Source organism: Marmota flaviventris, chromosome 18 (assembly GCF_047511675.1).
Source record: "Marmota flaviventris isolate mMarFla1 chromosome 18, mMarFla1.hap1, whole genome shotgun sequence".
Taxonomy (NCBI): domain Eukaryota; kingdom Metazoa; phylum Chordata; class Mammalia; order Rodentia; family Sciuridae; genus Marmota; species Marmota flaviventris.
This window is the reverse complement of record NC_092515.1, coordinates 14,824,612-14,842,045: the sequence shown is the minus strand read 5'-3', so window position 1 is coordinate 14,842,045 and position 17,434 is coordinate 14,824,612. Positions and strand designations below refer to the sequence as shown.

The window sequence follows — 17,434 nt, the reverse complement described above, 5'->3', positions numbered from 1 at the left end:
GGCGTTGCAGGTATTCTGGCAGTGACCAGCCGCCCTGAGCCTGTCCTGGGGAGGTGGAGGAACTAAAATTCCGTGGTGGTGATCCAGCCTCAGGGGAGACACAGAGCCATCTTGCCTGTGAGCTTTGCCTGCAGAGAGGCAGCAGGGCACCAGCGCTTGGCTACCCGGCCCTCTGCATTTCTCCTAGGGCCCTGTCCTGGGGAGCGAGGGTGGGGCTGGCACCTTTGCCCCAGGTTCCAGACCTGTGCAGGCACCAGGAACTAGGAAGTGTCCTGACCCTGGGGACACAGTGAACGTTTGCTTATGCAACTTGTGGAGCCAGGAGGGGGATGAAAGAGGACTGGGAGGTACCCCCACCCACAAGACAGTGCAGATTATTCAGATACCCCTCCTGTGTGGGGACAGTCACCAGGCACCTACTTGGCAGGTGCCATCATGTAGGAGACATGTAAATCTGGCCATGGCCACTCTGCATGAGGAGAACGAAGGACCTTGCCGTCTGACGTGGTTAACACCTGTAATCCCAGTGACAGAAGGCTGAAGCTGGAGGATCACAAGTCAAGGCCAGCCTCAGCAATTTAGTGAGGCCCATAGCAATTTAACAGATTTTAAAAGATAATTAGGGCTGGGGATGTATTTTAGTGGTACAGCACCCCTCGGTTCAGTCCATAGTACCAAAAAAAAAAAAGGAATGACCTTCGGAAGCTGTGTCAGGCCTGCTCTCACTCCACCTCCACGGGGCGTCTTCTGAGCAGCTGATAGTAGCTAAAGACTGCCTAGGCTCAGACTCAAGCCTCGTGGCTTTGGGCATGTTGGTTCATCTCTCCCGTGCCTCAGTTCTATGCCTGGGGTTTGTGCCCCTTCTCAAGTTGTGAATTAACGCCTCCAAAGAGTTCAGGACAGACTTGGCACCTAGGAGAGATCATAAACATATCGCTGTCTCCAAATTCCATTCTGGTGATTGTTCCTGTGTCTGCTTTGGCTCGGGGCTGCTGTTCTAGCTGCAACAGTGGCGTGGAGGCTGGGCCCTGTGGTCCACCTCTAATCCCAGCAGTCTGGGAAGCTGAGGCAGGATTGTAAGTGCAAGGCCATCTGGGCAATTTAGTGAGACCCTGTGTCAAAGGGTTCGGGCACACCTGTAGTCCCAGTGGCTCAGGAGGCTGAAGGAGGATTGCGAGTTCAAAGCCAGCCTCAGCAAAACGGAGGCACTAAGCAACTCAGTGAGACCCTCGCTAAATTCAGAATAGGACTAGGGATGTGGCTCAGTGGTTAGGGAGCCCCTAAGTTCAACCCTGGTTAAAAAAAAAAGTGGGGTTGTATTCAGTAGAGAACCATGGATTTGATCCCTGATATTGCAATAACGATGACAATGGCAAAAAATTGTTTTTTACAGGAGCTGGGAGTGTAGCTCAGTGGTAGAGTACAGGCTTGGCATGTATGAGGCCTAAGGTTTGGTCCTCAGCACCAAAAAAGCCACACAGCAATGGTTATGGAACAGCATTAGTTCTGACTGAAGTCTCAGTGGTATAGAAATGGAGAACTAAAGCCCCTTCTGGCCCCTTGGATCCCCCCTCCCTGGGACCTTTAGACATGCCAGCTGTTACCACTACACTGTCCGCAGATGGCTGCCAGGTGTAGCCTCAAGGCCGGCAATCAGAGGACCTCACTGACCGGGGTCACCTGCTCCAGCTCTGGGCCTTTGGTCTGGGAGGTTTCAGTATCCACCATGAGCAGGTAGGGAGAGACTGGTGGCTCTGCACCTGAGGGACATCCCTGTCCCCGACCTTCCTCACCAAGATCGGTGCCAGGGTCCTGAGTTCAAATGAGGCAGGTGGAGGCTGCCCCGCCCCAGCCCAGCTTGGGGAGCAGCAAAAAGGCCTGGGAGCTTCGGCCAGGTGCTGCATCCCCTGGGAAAACAAGCCGCAATTGGGGCTGCTTACTGTTGGTGTCCTTCACATGCCTGTGGGACAGGGGAACAGGATCCCTGAAGCTCCTATACCTGGGAAAGCCCTGTCTTCTAATCCCTATCCCCAAGTAATTGGACTTGGACAGAATCCCTTCCTATCACACAGTATATGTTCATTGGTGCTGGGAATTGAACTTGGGCACTTGACTGCTGAGCTACATCCCTAGTCCTTTTTATTTTTATTTTGAGACAGGGTCTTGCTAAGTTGCTGAGGGTCTCATTAAATTGCTGAGGCTGGCCTCATACTTGCGATCCTCCTGCCTCAGCCTCCCAAATGACTGAGTTTACAAGGCATGTGCCACCACACTCAGCTCATTTTCAGTTCTTTGTTGTAGTTTAACTCAAATACCTCACCTTCCCAACAGCCATTCCCCTCATTTCCTTCCTACTTCAATAAAGTTCACACTTGGTTGCATACTTCCCTGTTTGCTCAGGTCCCAAACCTGGAAGCTGCCCTGATTCTCCCAACAAAGCCAAATATATGGCAGTATAATAAGCTTCACTTTCCCAGATCTTTCCATGTCTCCCTCTATGGCATTGTGCTCTGGCCCTAGTCCTGTCTAGCTCCATCCTGATATTACAGCAGCCCCCTCACTGGGCTCTCTGTGCCTGAACTTCTCCACTCTGTGGCCCTCATGCAGCCAAAGGGCCTCGTGAACAGCTGAATAACATCCCAGCCTCTTACTGAAAATCTCATCTTCCCATTGCATTTAGAATAAAATTCTGGGATAAGGGTCTAATTCACTGGTAGAGCACTTGCCCATCATGTGAGAGGCCCTGGATTCCATCCCCAGCACCACTTAAAAAAAAAAAAAAATCAAATTCTACACCATGCTTTAAGCCCATTCATTCAGAACTCCTACTCCACCAGACACTGCTTCAGGGACCAGGCATACAGCAGGGACCAAAACAAGACCTGCTCCCTTGTGGGCTGTTATTCTTGGGGAAGAAATGCACAAGATACAAGGCGGGGAATATGTCGGGTGGTGTGTAGATGGTGAGGTACTGTAGACAAAGGTGCAGGAGGGTTGAACCTCCTGCTCGAACGTACAAGGCAAGTGCTCTACCCCTGGCTCACCCCCCAGCCCCAGGATGCCATTTTACATAAAGTGGTCAGGGAAGCGCTTGCAGAGGAGGAAACATTTCTGCAGAGACCTGCAGAAGGGGTACCATAGGCCACGAAGATCTAGAATCTGGGGAAAGTGTGTCAGGCAGTGGTAACAACGTGTCACCAAGTATAAAGGCTTTGAGGCTGAGGGTGGAGCCTGGCATGTTGGAGGAACAGCAAGGTCAGCAAGCTAGGGGGAGAGGGAGGTGAGCTAGGAGCTGTGGGGACCAGGACACGGAAGACCCAGGTCTGGCTGAAGCCCCAGGACTTTGAACTGTTACAAAATCTGGGCTGGGCCAGGCAGGGCCCCCGCAGGCTCCTCTGCGTCTTTTCCTCCTTTCCTTGACTTTTGCTTTTCCTCTGAGTGTGGGTTCTGAGCAAAGGAGGGAGGGACATGATCTGACTCAGGCTCTCAGGGCATCACTTGGCTCCTTACAGGAAAGAGCATATGAGGATGCGGGCTAGGGGCTGGGTACAGGGAGGAGACTGCTGCAGAGGTCCAAAGGAAGATGAGTGAGGGTGGACAGAACCAGGATAGGGCTCTGAAGTGGATGGGTTCTGCGTGTACTTTGAAAATGTAATGACAAAATTTCCCGGAGAACTGTCTGCAGGTAGGACAGGAGAGTGAGAGATGACTGTAAGGCTTTTGCTAAATAGCCAGAAGGATGGAGACGCCATTAACTGAGGACTGCAGGGTGATCTGGTTTGGGGGGCAGATCAATTCAACTCAGGAGCACAGTTCCCCCCGCCCCACCACCAGTACTGGGGATTGAACCCAGTGGGGTTTTACCATGGAGCTACATCCCCAGCCCTTTTTAACTTTTATTTTTAAATACTTATTTATTTAGAGACAGAGTCTTGCTAAGTTGCTCAGGCTGGCTTTGATTTTGCAATCTTCCTGCCTCAGCCTCCTGAGTTGCTGGGATAACAGGTGTGCACTATTTATATTTGAGATGCCTCTTAATGTGGCAATATCATTTTTTTTGGGGGGGTGGTTTACCAGGGATTTGATTCAGGGACACTCAACTATTGAGTCACATCACCAGCCCATTTTTATATTTTATTTAGAGATAGGGCCTCACTGAGTTGCTTAGAGCCTCACTGTTGCTGAGGCTGGCTTTGAACTTGTGATCCTCTACCCTCAGCCTCCTGAGCTATTGGGATTACAGATGTGCACCATCACCCCCAGCTGCAATATCATTTATCTGTATTTGTTTGCTTATTTATTGTTGCCCTCCCCACTATAATGATAGCCACTTGAGAACTGACCAGGCATATCATGCTCTTCCCTATATGGTCAGAGGCCAAGAACAGTATGTGGTAAGAGTAGGTTTTCATTAATTGTTTGTTGAATGAATAATGAAGGTAGCCAAGCCCAAAAAATCCTCTACCTTCCCACTTTGCTGGTACCTATTCCAGTCTAACTTCCATGTCCATTTTGTAAAGCCTTGAGGTCCTTGTGCAAATGCCATCCTTTGCTAGATGTGGGGGCACAGGCCTGTGAGTCCAGCAAATCAGAAGGCTGAGGCTGGAGGATCACAAGTTTGAGGTCAGCTTGGGCAATTTAGTTAGACCCTACGTCAAAATGAAATGAAAAATGAACTGGGGATATAGCTCAGTATTAAAGTGCCCTGGGTTCAATCCCCAGTGCCACAAAACAGACAAACGTGTGGCTTCTCTGTGAAACCTACCCTGAGTACTTCATTTACATTTAGTTTATGTTTGACTTTTGGCCACAATGTTGGAATATACTATATACTTTTTTTCCTTCCTGGTACTGGGATTGAACCCAGGGCCTCGCACATGCTTGGCAAGCGCTCTACCACTGATCTATATCCTCAGCACCCCACATCACCTTTATAAAAAATAAAAACAATTTTTTTTTGGTTTGTTTTGGTTACTGGAAATTGAACTCAGGGACTTTTGACCACTGAGCCACAACGCCAGCCCCTATTATTTTTTATTTTGAGACAGCGTCTCTCTGAGTTGCTTGGTGCCTCGCCAAATTGCTGAGGCTGCCTGTGAACTTGGGATCCTCCTGCCTCAGCCTGCGGAGTAGCTGGGGTTACTGGAGAGCGCCATCGCACTATGCACATTTTCTTAACGTTTCGTTCCGTCTTTAGTGCCGAGGCATAAAACACGGCCTGGCACACAGCAGGCGTTCGATAAACACTTGTGTTCGGCGTTGCCCAACGGGGAGTACGTTCTCAATCCCGAACGGTGAAGAACCGATGATTCATTCATGACTCTGGCCCCGCCCACAACGCGAATGACGTGCGCGCTCACGTACTCGAGTGGAGGAGCAGGTGGACTGCGCAGGCGCCGAGCTCCGGGTGGGTGGTATCAATTCATCAGGTGCGCGCGCGCGGGAGGGCGGCGGCGGCGGCGGCTCGGTACGCAGGCGCGGCGGGCAGTGCGCAGGCGCCGGCGGAGGGCGGGCTGAAGCAGCTGAAGCAGCAGCAGCAGCAGCGGCGGAGGCTCCGGCATAGGGGCGGGAGCTGAGGCGGGAGCGGACCGGCTGGTGGGAGAGCGAGAGGCGGCGGAATGGTGGACTACCACGCGGCGAACCAGTCGTACCAGTACGGCCCCAGCAGCGGGGGCAATGGTGCTGGCGGCGGGGGTGGCATGGGCGACTACATGGCCCAGGAGGACGACTGGGACCGAGACCTGCTGTTGGACCCGGCCTGGGAGAAACAGCAGCGCAAGGTGCGCGGCCCTCGGGCCGGACGGGCTGGAGGGGGTCTTCCTGGGGGGGATGGGAAGGGGACTGGAGGTCCTGGAGGGAATTGGGGGGTCTGTGATGGGAATTGGGGGGTGCTGAAAAGGAATTGGCGGGCCCAGGAAGGGCTTTGGAGTCCCAAAGAGGAATCTTAAAGCTTGAGGAAGGAATTGGGAATCTGCAAAAATTGGCGCCGGGGTAGGGAATATGGGAATCTGCAAAAAGGAATCTGGAAGCCTAGGAAGAATCGGAGGGTCTGGGCGGGGAATTGGAACCGGGGCGAGGACCGGGGAAGCTGAAATGGAATTGGGACCTGAGGCAGGACTGCAGGGTCGCAGAATGGATTGGGAGGGCTAAGGGGAGACATGGGGCCTGGGAAGGGAATGCCTGGGCCAGACTAGAATGTGGGACCCGGGAGCCCGAGTGTGGAGGGGATTATTCGGAGCGCCCAAAGTCAGAAGATTGGAATGGGGGGAGCTTTAGGGTGAGGGAGTTCTAAAGGACACCAAGAACCAGGAAGTCTGAAGATAGAGTGGGGGGACCCAGAAAGGGACTGTGAGGTGTGAAGAATTGGGGGAGGATTAGGGAGTCTGGGGAGACTCAAGGCTAAGCAAGAAAGGTGTGAAAAGACACGGATATGGGATGTGAGGGTGGATAGGAGTGCTGAGGAGGTCTGGGGGGACTGGGGACTAGGGTACTAGGGTGCTCAGGGGAGGAGTTAGGGGCTTGTGAATAAGACGTTTTTGAAGGGGGTGAGATTTATTTGGGGTACCCCATTCTAAAGGGAAGAGGAAGACAACTGAAAGGGGAGTTGATGGAAGGGAAAGCCATGGGCGACACAGGGAGGATTTTGGAGCATTGGTGGGAGGCTGAAAAGCCCAGTCCTGGGTTGGAAAGCCTGGCTTGATGGGGTCTGGGCTATGTGAGGACGGTGGGAGGGACCGTGAGCTGGAATGGCGGATGGTGGGAGGGAGGTGAGTTTAGGAAAATGAAAGTCTCCTTAGGATGATGGATAAACTGAGGAAGGAATGGGGGAACAGGTTGGGGAGAAGAGAGTGTCCCCAGAATTGTGTCTTTTTTGACAGGGTTGGGGGGGACAGGTGAAGGAATCCCATAGTGAGTGTGTTTTGGGGTGTGGAAACAACTTAGGGGGGGCCCTCAGTAGTGAAAGGGAGGTCAGAAGTAAGTAGGAGGCCGGGAAGGTGTTGGTGTGTGGGGTGGATAATCAGCGTGGCTGAGAGGGGGAGCTCTTAGTGACATAAGAGGTTTGAGTGAGTGCAGGGAGAGCTAAAGAAAGAAGGTGCCGAGTGGGCGGCCTGGGGAGGGGGCTGCTCAGCAGTGTCGCTGGGAAGAAGGCGGGAGGTACTCGAATTTAGAAGCTTTTAATGTGTCCTGGAGGCCTGGGCTTTCTTTCCAGGTTTCTTGCTGATGTCTCTGTGGCCTTGGGCAAGACCCCCCCCCCCCCCCATCTCCCAGGCAGTCTGTTTCCTCAAAGGAGAAGGGATAGAGAGAGTTCCTTTGGAGATTCCACAAAGGTGGACTGTGTGCAGTTGGGGCTTGGGGAGAGGACTCTGAGTTCCTCTAATACCTGCTACTTTAGATTCTCAGGAAGGGCCAGGTCCTAGTAGGTCTGGGGGAGATTTTTCAGGACCACGGGGCTGACTCAAGGGGTGTGCACAGAGAGTGATGGAAGCCCTTTGCAGGTGCAAGCTGGTGCTTGGGACGGCTCAGGCTGCCCAGTCTGGAGGGCAAGGGTGGAGGAGCAGCCGTTCCAGGGCAGCCTGAGGTGGGGCCTGGCATAACCTTGGCTAAATTACCAACGTCAGCGTGAATGTGAATGTCCTCATCTGTCATAATGAGGGCGGAGAGTGGCAGCGGCTTGGTGGGGGTGTTGTCCTCCATTGCTCCACCTGCTGCAGGGTGGTCCTATAGAGATTGCTGACATAAAAATGACTTTTGAGGGAAAAGGGGAGTTCTAGGCTGGAGTCTCAACCGTACTTTATTGCCCAAGTCAGTGCCAGGTGGAAAAAGGTTGAGAGTTGCCAAGGCACTTGGAAAGTCGGGAGGGGATCAGGGAGCCAGGGGTCGATTTTAAGTGGTCTATCTTCCTCGTGGAGATCTCCTGTCCCTGTTTTCTCAGGTGTTGTAGCAGGACTTCCCTCTTTCTGTCTCCCACTTGGCAGTGCCTCCCTTTGCTAGCTCTCTACTCCCTCCTGGGAGTTAGGGTGTGTGCTTGCTCGTGGTCATAGTCTCCCTTGGCCTCCCTTGGCCTCAGGGCGAGGCTGGGCACATTCAGACCCTGGGTGGGAACCAGGACTCACCGGAATCCAGAGCCTTGCTGCATGTGTCACTGTCCCCTCCTACTTCCTAACTGCCTTCCTCCTGGCCAGCACAGTTGAGGGAAAGGCTGGCTCCTGACCTCCTCCAATACCAGCTGCTTTAGATTCTCAGGAAGGGCCAGGTTCTAGCACGTCCTGCTTTATACCTACCCTAGCAAATATTCACGCCTAGCTTTCTTTAGGGGGAAAGTGTTGTTTCAGCTCTGCCCTTTCCCGCTCTGGAGCAGGAATCTATTATGATATAGGTGAAGGAGTGAGGCGAGGGAATACACCCGCTAGTGTTCTTTCTGTCCCATGTAAGAGAATCTCCCCACCCACAACAGACTGGCCGGATCTCCCAAAGTTACCCAGGCTGGCCTCGAACTTACAGTCCTCCTGCCCCACCTTCGTGAGTCCCTGTGATGACGGGTATGCCTAGCTTGCTGGACTTTTTTCTGTGTTGCAATGTCACTTTAGTGAACAACAGATTGCTCTTCTTGCCTCCAAGGCCAGGACACTGGCACAGAGAGAGAGTTTCCTGTACACATATACTCACATAAGTGTCCTGGACAAAAGTCTATGTCCAGAACAGTGCAAGCAGGGATTGGCCTGTATGTGTCTCCCTCTACCTGACTCCTAGGGCCCTATAACCAAGACAGTATGTATTTTAAAAACTCATCTGTATTTATTATCCTTTAAAACAGAACAGAACTTGGGCACCATGTTTCCGTTCATGAGCCTTTCTCTGAGTTACTTTTCAAACGGCTTTATAACATACCTAGGGAAGTTTATAGTTTTGTTCCTCTAAATACTAATCAAGGCATTATCTAATAAGTAGGTTATGCAACAGTTTTTATATGGGAAGGCCTTGAGTGTTCTCTGGGGGATTGGAGGATTGGTCTGGTCTTTGAGAAAAATTCTGACTTACTTATTCGTTTATTTATTTATTTTTCTTTTTTAAGCCAGGGTCTTGAGTTGCCCAGGCTGTTCTCAAACTCCTGGGCCCAGATGATCCTTCCGCCTAAGCCTCTCTGGTAGCTGGGAGTAAATTCTTGAGTAATTACAGTCTGCAGTTCCCTCTCTCAATTTCTAAAGGGGCCTGAGTAGCCCTGCCAACTCCTGCTCTCATGGACGGGTGAGGTCTCTTGACAGTTACCCCAAAACTTCTCATAGCAGCAAAGGGAAAGGCCTTGCTTGCTAAACTTGTGTGGTCATTGAAACATCACTATTTACAGGGCCTGAGTGTTTAGACCTTGACCTTTGGCTTGGGCTGTATTCGGTGTAAGTTAATTATTTGGAAGTTCTGATGGTGTTTTGTCTTTCTCCAAGTAAGTCTTTTTTTTTTTCCATTTTTTTTAGGCTGATGATGGAGGCCCCAAAGTAGCCATCTGTTATTTTGTTCCGTTATTCTAATTGCTTGCCTCTTAGGATCTGGCTAAGACTAAGAGGTCCTTAGCAGTTGTCAAAATTGAATAACATACTTAAAAAAAAAAAGGTAACCAAACTTAGTTGTCTCTAGAAATGAGACTGTGAACTTGCCCTCCTGGGAGAGGGGAGGGGAAGCGCCTCAGTCCCTCAGCTGCTCCTGTTCTGTTCCCTCCCTCCTTCTCCTGGAGAATGTGTTTTGGAATCTAATTTTCCTAATGACTGAAGAAGTAGGTGTGGGAGGCTGGCCTGGGAGCACAGGGTCACTTGCACTCAGAGCTGAGATCCTGTTGTGGCCAGGGGAGTGGGGCCTGCCACTTCACCTGATCCTAGGCGGTTCAGGGCGTGGGCCAGGATCACCCTCTGCCTTTAGAAACACCCTCCCTGGTTCTGGCTTCCAAGACCAAAGGGAGGCTGCTTGGGCAGCAGGGCCTGACTCACCCTCCTGTCGGAACCTGTGCTACAGGCTTTCCTTTAATGGCAGCCGATTGCCTGGCCTGGTGTGGGGAAAATGGGGGAAAGCGCTGGAGGAAAACAGCCCAGGGAGCAACGGTGGGTCTTCCTGTTCCTATCTAGGTGAGACATCTCAGGGAGGTCAGTTAAAACACGGGCTTGCACACCTGCTAGGTGCAGTGGCACACGTCTGTCATCCCAGGGGATCCAGAGGCTGAGGCAGGAAGATCACAAGTTCAAAGCCAGCCTCAGCAACTTAGTAAGACCCTGAGACCCTGTCTTTAAATGAAATACAAAATAGTCTGGGGATGTGGCTCCGTGGCTGAGTGCTGCTGGATTTACTCCCCAGGACAAAAAAAAAAAAAGTGGACTTGCACTTTGAACAGGTGGTCTTAGTCAGGTGACAGAAGGAGCAGGGAAGAGTCTGGATTCCTGGCGGAGCTTCTGGAGTGAGCATGAGTTCTGCCTTGAGAACACACATGCAGTCCGTGCTCCTCTTCAGCAGTGCCCCAGTGTACAGCGCAGGTCATCTGGCAGTGCCGACCAGTGGGTGACAGCCAGGAGAGTGGGGCCAAGGAAGAATTGATCTGGGAAGGCCTGAGGAACGGAGGCTGTGGAGATGAACGCTGTGGGCGTTGACGGTACTGATTTATAGTGTCCTGGGAATTGCACAAGCTTTTGACAGTTCTTAGGATTGTCCTTTAAAAAATGGTTCCCTTGCTGTTGCTTGTATCTTTTGAAGGAGAGAAAGGCCAAAAAAAAAAAAAAAAAAAAAAATTAAGTGAACAGCTGTTTGCTTTGGTACCACTTGCTCATTCAAGTTTTTTGAACAGCCAAAATATCAACACGTTGATCTCTTCCCTGGCATTTAGTGTATTCTAGGCCAGCGTTTTCCCCAGCTGTACCCTTGTTTTCCTCACTCGGTGATGGCCCTGTGCTCAGCAGTCACATTCTGCTTCCTGCCCTCAGTTTGCTTCTGTTCCCTTTCTTTGAGTATTTAGTTTACAGCAATGCTCGGGTTACCTCATTCAAGATTTTCCCTCTCCGTTTCTTTTTTCATGGAAATAGGAGGCTAGTGATAGCAACCTGGGAATTCAGTGGCCAGGGAGCTGAAACGCTGACCCGGTAGAGAGGAGTCGGAAGTCTGCATGAGCCGAAACCCACACCAACACCATCGTCTGTGGAAGTGTAAAAGAAGTCTTTATCCCACTGGTAGTTTGAGAGCTCAAGATTAGTCTCCTTTAGGGTGGTTTGAACTTTGAAAGATCAAAGAAGAGTTACAAGGAAACTTAGTTTCACAGTGTTGCAGTGGAGGCTGCCAGGATTTGTTATAAAGTATCTGAAAGTAGCACAAGTATCACTTTCCGTGAAGGTTGATGAGTTACATTTTAGGCTGGATCCCAGGTATCCAGGAGTGTAAGGTTCAATGAATCCAAGAGGAACAGAACCATTTTAAATTCATTCCAGCTTCAGTTTAAAGAGCCATCTTAGGGGGAGGGGCGGCTAAGCCAGCTGGCTGGGAGGGCCAAGACCCGACTTTTCCAGAAAGCGAGATCTTTGCATATATTTAACAGTCAAGAGTGTCCTTACATCAGTGCTTGGGAAGTTTTATCCAAGTAGCAGTCTCCCTGGGATTATAAAAATCCCCGAGACATTGGTCTTGGTCTTGTGCCTTTTTTGGTGGTGTTCTCTCGTGTTCCCTCCCCCTCCTCTTTTCCCCTGTAAACAACAGAGGCATCAGCTTGGAATGTCCATGGAAAGCCTTTAAGAACTGGTGGGTGCAGCTTGTTGCCTTCCATTTAGTTGAAGCAGCATTTACTCTGGAAGAGGCCAGTGCCCTTTTTCTTAGATGTGATTTATTGAAGTGTTATCTAAAAGCCAGTGGATTGAATTTACTTGGGATTTGCTATTTGCCACCTGTTGCTGTGCTGGCTCCTGTCTGCCTGGGATGACTCCCCACCCCCAACACCCACCAAGAAAGGGGAGATCGTTCTGCATTTCTAGGAGGGATGATGGTTATCCAGTCAGAGCATTCTCCTGGCACTTATCTCTGTGCTTTCTAATTTGGGGTGTGATTTTTTTTTTTCCATACTTGCTTTTACGTTTACATGCTTAATACATATTTTTAAGTCAATTTGAATTTTTAAACTTGCATTTTAAAAGGAAAAGTTAAGTGTCAATCATGGGTAAAGGGAAAAGTCAGCTTCCCTGGCCATAATTAGAAGACAACTGCAAAAATAAACACACTGAAAACAAAACAGGGTTGTTAAATTCTACCTAGGTGCTATCTTGCTGAAGACTCTGGCCTAAGAAAAAAGGCAGATTGGGCCAGGTGTGGTGGTGCTTACCTGTAATCCCAGTGGCTCAGGAGGCTGGGGCAGGAGGATCATGAGTTCAAAGCCAGCCTCAGCAATTTAGGGAGGCCCTAAGTAACTCAGTGAGACCCTTTCTGTAAATGTCTCTAAATGAAATATTTAAAAAGGAGCTGGGGCCAGGCGCGGTGGGACATGCCTGTAATCCCAGCAGCTCTGGAGGCTGAGACCTGAGGATGGTGAGTTCAAAGCCAGCCTTGGCAATTTCAAGGCACTAAGCAACTCAGTGAGACCCTGTCTCTAAGTAAAATGCACAATAGGGCTGGGGATATGGCTCAGTAGTTGAGTGCCCCTGAGTTCAATCCCTGGCACCCCTACCACAAAAAAAGGGGTAGGGTAGAGACGGGGTTCAGTGGTAAAGTGTCCCTGGGTTCAATCCTTGGTATCAAACAAATCAAAAAAAGGGGAGATTGGCAGGTGTTGGTGAGGCGCTGAAGACCTACCAGTACCAAACAGACGTTCTCTGTGAAGTCCTCATAGTTTACCTTTGTGTGTGGTGCTGAGGATGGAACCCAGGGCCTCATGCACGCTAGGCAAGCTCTACAATTAGCTGCACCCCAGCCCAGACATCAGGTTACTAGTGAATCAAAAGGAATAACATCCTCAATGTGAGTCAAGATTTAATATAGGTGTGGATACTCCTTAAAAATCTCCATGAGCCCATGAAGCATTTGGGGAAAAAACAGCAACAACAAAACTTTATCCCTCTTGACCCTGGCAGGGTTTCCAGAGGTAGGCAGGGGAGTACACACCCCTTGCTTTGCGCATGCTCCCACCACACCAGGCTCTAACACACTGCTGGTGATTGGCGATCCTTGACTCATCTTTGCTTTCAAATGTTAGGGCTTTTTGGGTTTTGTGAGCCAGGCCACGTTGTGCATTCCTCCGGCCTGGTGGGCTGCTCACTTCCCCTCCCTCAGCTTCTTCCTGAGGCTCTGTGGCCTCTCACATACCTTAGGTCTGGCTGCTCTGCTGCTGCCCACCTGGGTGTGTGAACCCTACCTTCTGAAAGCCTTATTTAAATGTTTGTCTTCCAAATATCAGAGCAGAAGGGATTCTTTGTCTCCCAATGGAACTGTGATGGGCCGAAGTCCTGGAAGCAGCAGTCACTGCCTTGCCGAGCACATCCTGGGAAGTTCTGGCAAGGGTGCGCCAGTCCTGGCGGGATGCGGAGCTCCAGCAATACAATAGCATTTGTGTCTTCCGCTTCAAGCAGGAATAAAGACGACATTGTGGTTTGTTTTATGTTTTTAAAGTTTTCCCCCAAAGGTGTGGGGCTGAGCGGTGCCTTTCGCTGGCTTTCTAGTGGCTTTTTCTTTTCATCTCTTCCCTCCCCAATGGCTTTTAAGAGTGGGTGGAAGCCGCAGTGGATTGGAGGCGGCTGGTATTGCCTTCCTCCTCCTCCTCTGAGCCTGAAGGGAGCACATTTGGTTTTTTAAACTCCAAAAAGCCTAAGATGCAAAGTTTCTATATCTTACCTCCTGAGTAGTAATGACTGATCCAGTTCTAAGAATGTCTTAATTAGCAGCCCTCCAGAAGGAGGGCACAGCAGGAAGGGAAATGGATGCAGTGTTCTCTCTCACTCTCTCTCACACACATTCTGGTTTGATGGTAGAGAAGGCCAATTTGAGGTTAGGAGAAACATCATGGGAGGAAGCTTGCGATCGTTTCAGCATCCAGCCATGCTGGGATGTTGCTTGAGGAGATGTCACAATAAGAATTGCGGGTCCACAGCTTGCATATCTCTATGGGAATGACAGACCTTCCATTACCAAGGCCAAAGGCAGCGCTGGAGGCTGACTTCAATCTGTGTCATCAGGGCCTTGGTATGTGCGCATGTGACGATTAATACGTAAGTGCTTATAGTCCTGAATGTAATCTGGGAGTGAGTAACAGGTATTTAGTTGCTATCACCAAGAAAACACAGTCTCACCACAGGCAGTAGCCTCTCAGAGGCTGAAGCAGGAGGATCCAGAGTTCAAGGACGGCCTCAGCAACTTACTGAAGTCCTCAATTGCTTAGTGAGGCCTGTCTCAAAAACTAAAAGGGGCTGGGGACGTAGCTCAGTGATAAAGCACCCCTGCATTCAGTCTCTCGTACCTAACAAAGAAAGAAAAAGAAAACCAGGTCGCCTGCTTATTATTTGGGGAGTGCCACCATACTCAGAGGCAGCACTGGTCAGAAAAAAGGGGCAGCCAGGTGGCCTCATAGGAAAATGCCCACAAGCACATGGCCTTGCCAGGTGGGGGAAAGAGGGACCTTGTCCCCTGGGGAGACATTGGGCCAGTCTACTTTATTGATGAGGGTGTGCATTTGAAGCATCTGATGGCTTTGTGGCCAGGCCACGTGCTTTTTCTCTAGGCATTTAGAGTTGGAATCTCAGCTATGTGACTTCTTAATAGCAGGGCAAAATGTGTCTGTGTCTTTTGCCTGATTTCACAAACACCGACAAATTAAAAAGAACTCTAAAGTTCCCAGCAAATCCCAAGTGCAAATAACTTTTGTTAAAAATCCACATCCTCCCAACTCTGAGAATAAATAAACTTTTTTTTTCCTCCCTATTACACCCCCCCCCCCCCCAACTTTCTTTCCTTTAAGAAAATGAGTGGCTTTCCATTAAACCGAATGTCTGAGGTAGCCATCAGATGATTTCACAGAGTGCTTCTTGGGCTGTTACTGGACCGGCTTGCATTCGGAAGGGCCAGTTTTTCTCTGTTGTTTCGTGTTTTGCTTGAAGACCTGTATGGTCGTCCTGTTCTGGCCTATGAAGTAAACTCAGTTCAAAACTCAAAATGTCTGGGAACAGCGACTTGCCAGGCTGACTCAAGGGCAGTCTGATGAATCGGCCCTTCTTACAGGCTGTTTGCTGGTTGGTCATGGTTAGATTTTCAAGTCCTGGAAGGTATCCAGACGTAAACATCACCAGGATTATGAGGCAGTTACTTTTTTTTTTTGGATCATTTGAACCTCGCTGCCAAGACTGTGGTAGAATTTGACTTTCTATAAAACAGAAAGGCCTGTATCAAGACGTCTTTCAGATACATTGGCTTTGGTCACCCAGCACTGTCTCTACCAGTGGGATGAGAGGAAATGCTTAGGCTGGTTAGGGGCAAGCCTTCTTGGCCATTTTTTTGAAGCTAATTTATCCTTTCCCTTTGTAGCTTTCATAACTCATTGACAAGGGACATCTCATGCAAGAGAATTCAGTCAGTAGAGAACTGTGAACCAATTTAAAGATGATTGGTTAGAGCAGGTTGTGACCCTTAGCTCCTGCTGCGCAGAGATTCAAAGGAAACAAGTTTTGACCATAAATATAGAAGACTAATGCCTGTAATCCCAGTGTCTTGGGAGGCTGAGGCAGGAGGATCTCCCGTTTGACACGAGCCTCAGCAACTTAGCGAGATCGAATGTCAAAATAAAAGATAAAAAGGGCTGGGATTTTAGCTCAGTGGGTAAAGCACCTTGGGTTCAATCGCCAGTACAAAAAAAAAAAAAAAAAAGAAGAAGGAGCAGCAACAGAAGACAGTGCACTGGACTCTCTGAGCAGCTACCTTGGATTTGAGAAGGTTTTGAGCCTCTTTAATAAACAAACACATAGCAATCCTTGCCAAATACGGTCTGCTGAAGGGCCACAGGGTTAGCTTAAGAAACAATTTTTTTTTGCCTAAAAATAAATGCATGTTCCTATCAGACATTCCAAGCATAGTTTAAACATGAGATTTCCAAGTAGCAGTTCAAGCTCTGTGGGTTCAATTATGTCAAAATGTGAGGGTCTTTGAGGAGTGTGCTCCCTGAGTGGGGACTGGCTGGTGATCACCCAGGAAATGAGATGACCAAATGCAAACCAGCTTCCCTCTGCTTTCTGTGTGTTCTTGATCGGTTCACAGGTTAGTGGAAGATAGGCATGTAAATAACACACAAGATCTTTCATACAGAATCATGTGCTATAAATTAAGTAATAATAGTGAGCATTTTACCTGTGTGAGACAGGATTCCAAGTGTTTCATGTGGACTGAAGAGTAACTCATAAGGTAAAGGTTGTTACTCTTGCAGGACACCTGCAGAAAAGGACCCATGGACGTTAAAGCCACTAGCCCAGATGATAGTGCCAGGATTCAAGTCTAGATGGTCTGACTTTCAAGTTTATGGTCATAACATCTGGCGGTGGTGTTAGGGGGCTATTACTGGGGATTGACCCCTACCACTGAGTTGCATCCCTAGTCCGCAGTTTTCTGAGAGAGTCTTGCTAAGATTCTGAGGGTCTCCCTGGGTTGCTGGGACTGGCCTCCAACTTGTGATCCTCCTGTCTCAGCCTTCCCAGGTACCGGTTACAGACGCGCTGTAGTCTAGTGAGCAGGACTGGGAGAGGGTGGTGAGGGCAGGGGGATTTTTTTGGGGAGAGGAAGGAAGCTCTCTGAAGAGATGGCGTTTCAGCTGTTCCCTAACAAACGAGGAAGAGGGAACCAAGAGGCGCCCCTGAGGAGCAGGGGCTGGGAAGAGAGGCACAGCCCCAAGCAGAGCTTTGTCATTGGAAGCGCTGACGAGGTCTGGAGCCTGGTGGACCGGAGCCTCGCGCTCTGGCACTGCAGCCCTTCCCTCTCGGCCCCCCACCCCAGGAGGCCAGACTTCCAAGTGGGAACCCCGCGACTGCAAGACATTAAACCAGACAAAAGCCTCAATTATCTCTGTGATCACTGCTGCAGCAGGCACCTGTGTTTGATTAAAGCCTGGTGACTTTTGAATCTGGAGTTTTACGGCCTGTGTCCTCAAGGCTTTGTAGTGCGGAGCTTGAGTTTTACCACATGAGTAAGTTCTAGCCTGTTCTGTCCCTCAGGAGGCCATTTCTGCCTGCTGAGGTGCCACTTGCTTTAGGAAGCATCTTTTTTGTTTGTTGTTTTTTGATAAAATGGGGAGACCTGGAAGCCTGATTTTTTAAACTGGCGTAAACTGGGCTCTTCACCTCCTTGCTCATCCACTCTGTTCCTGCCTCGTTCCTTTGATCTGGTGGAGCTAAGTGGCTCTGGTTCAGTCGAGTCAGCCGGAGACACTGAGCTTTCTGTGTCCCTCAGAAGC

At 49.9% G+C, this 17,434-nt stretch overlaps 1 protein-coding gene across 2 annotated transcripts in view; it reads left to right on the top strand.

The window, feature by feature from the left end:
• Positions 1–5,488: 5,488 nt before the first annotated feature.
• Actn4 (actinin alpha 4) overlaps positions 5,489–17,434 on the top strand; it is a 69,850-nt gene continuing 57,904 nt past the window's right edge. Inside the window, exon 1 of one of the 2 annotated variants that reach the window (XM_071604810.1) lies at positions 5,489–5,780. In XM_071604810.1, the coding sequence (XP_071460911.1) occupies positions 5,619–5,780 (162 nt within the window). In that variant the 5' untranslated portion in view covers positions 5,489–5,618. The remainder of the gene's footprint in view (positions 5,781–17,434) is intronic. The other variant, XM_027941183.2, reaches the window with a different exon arrangement.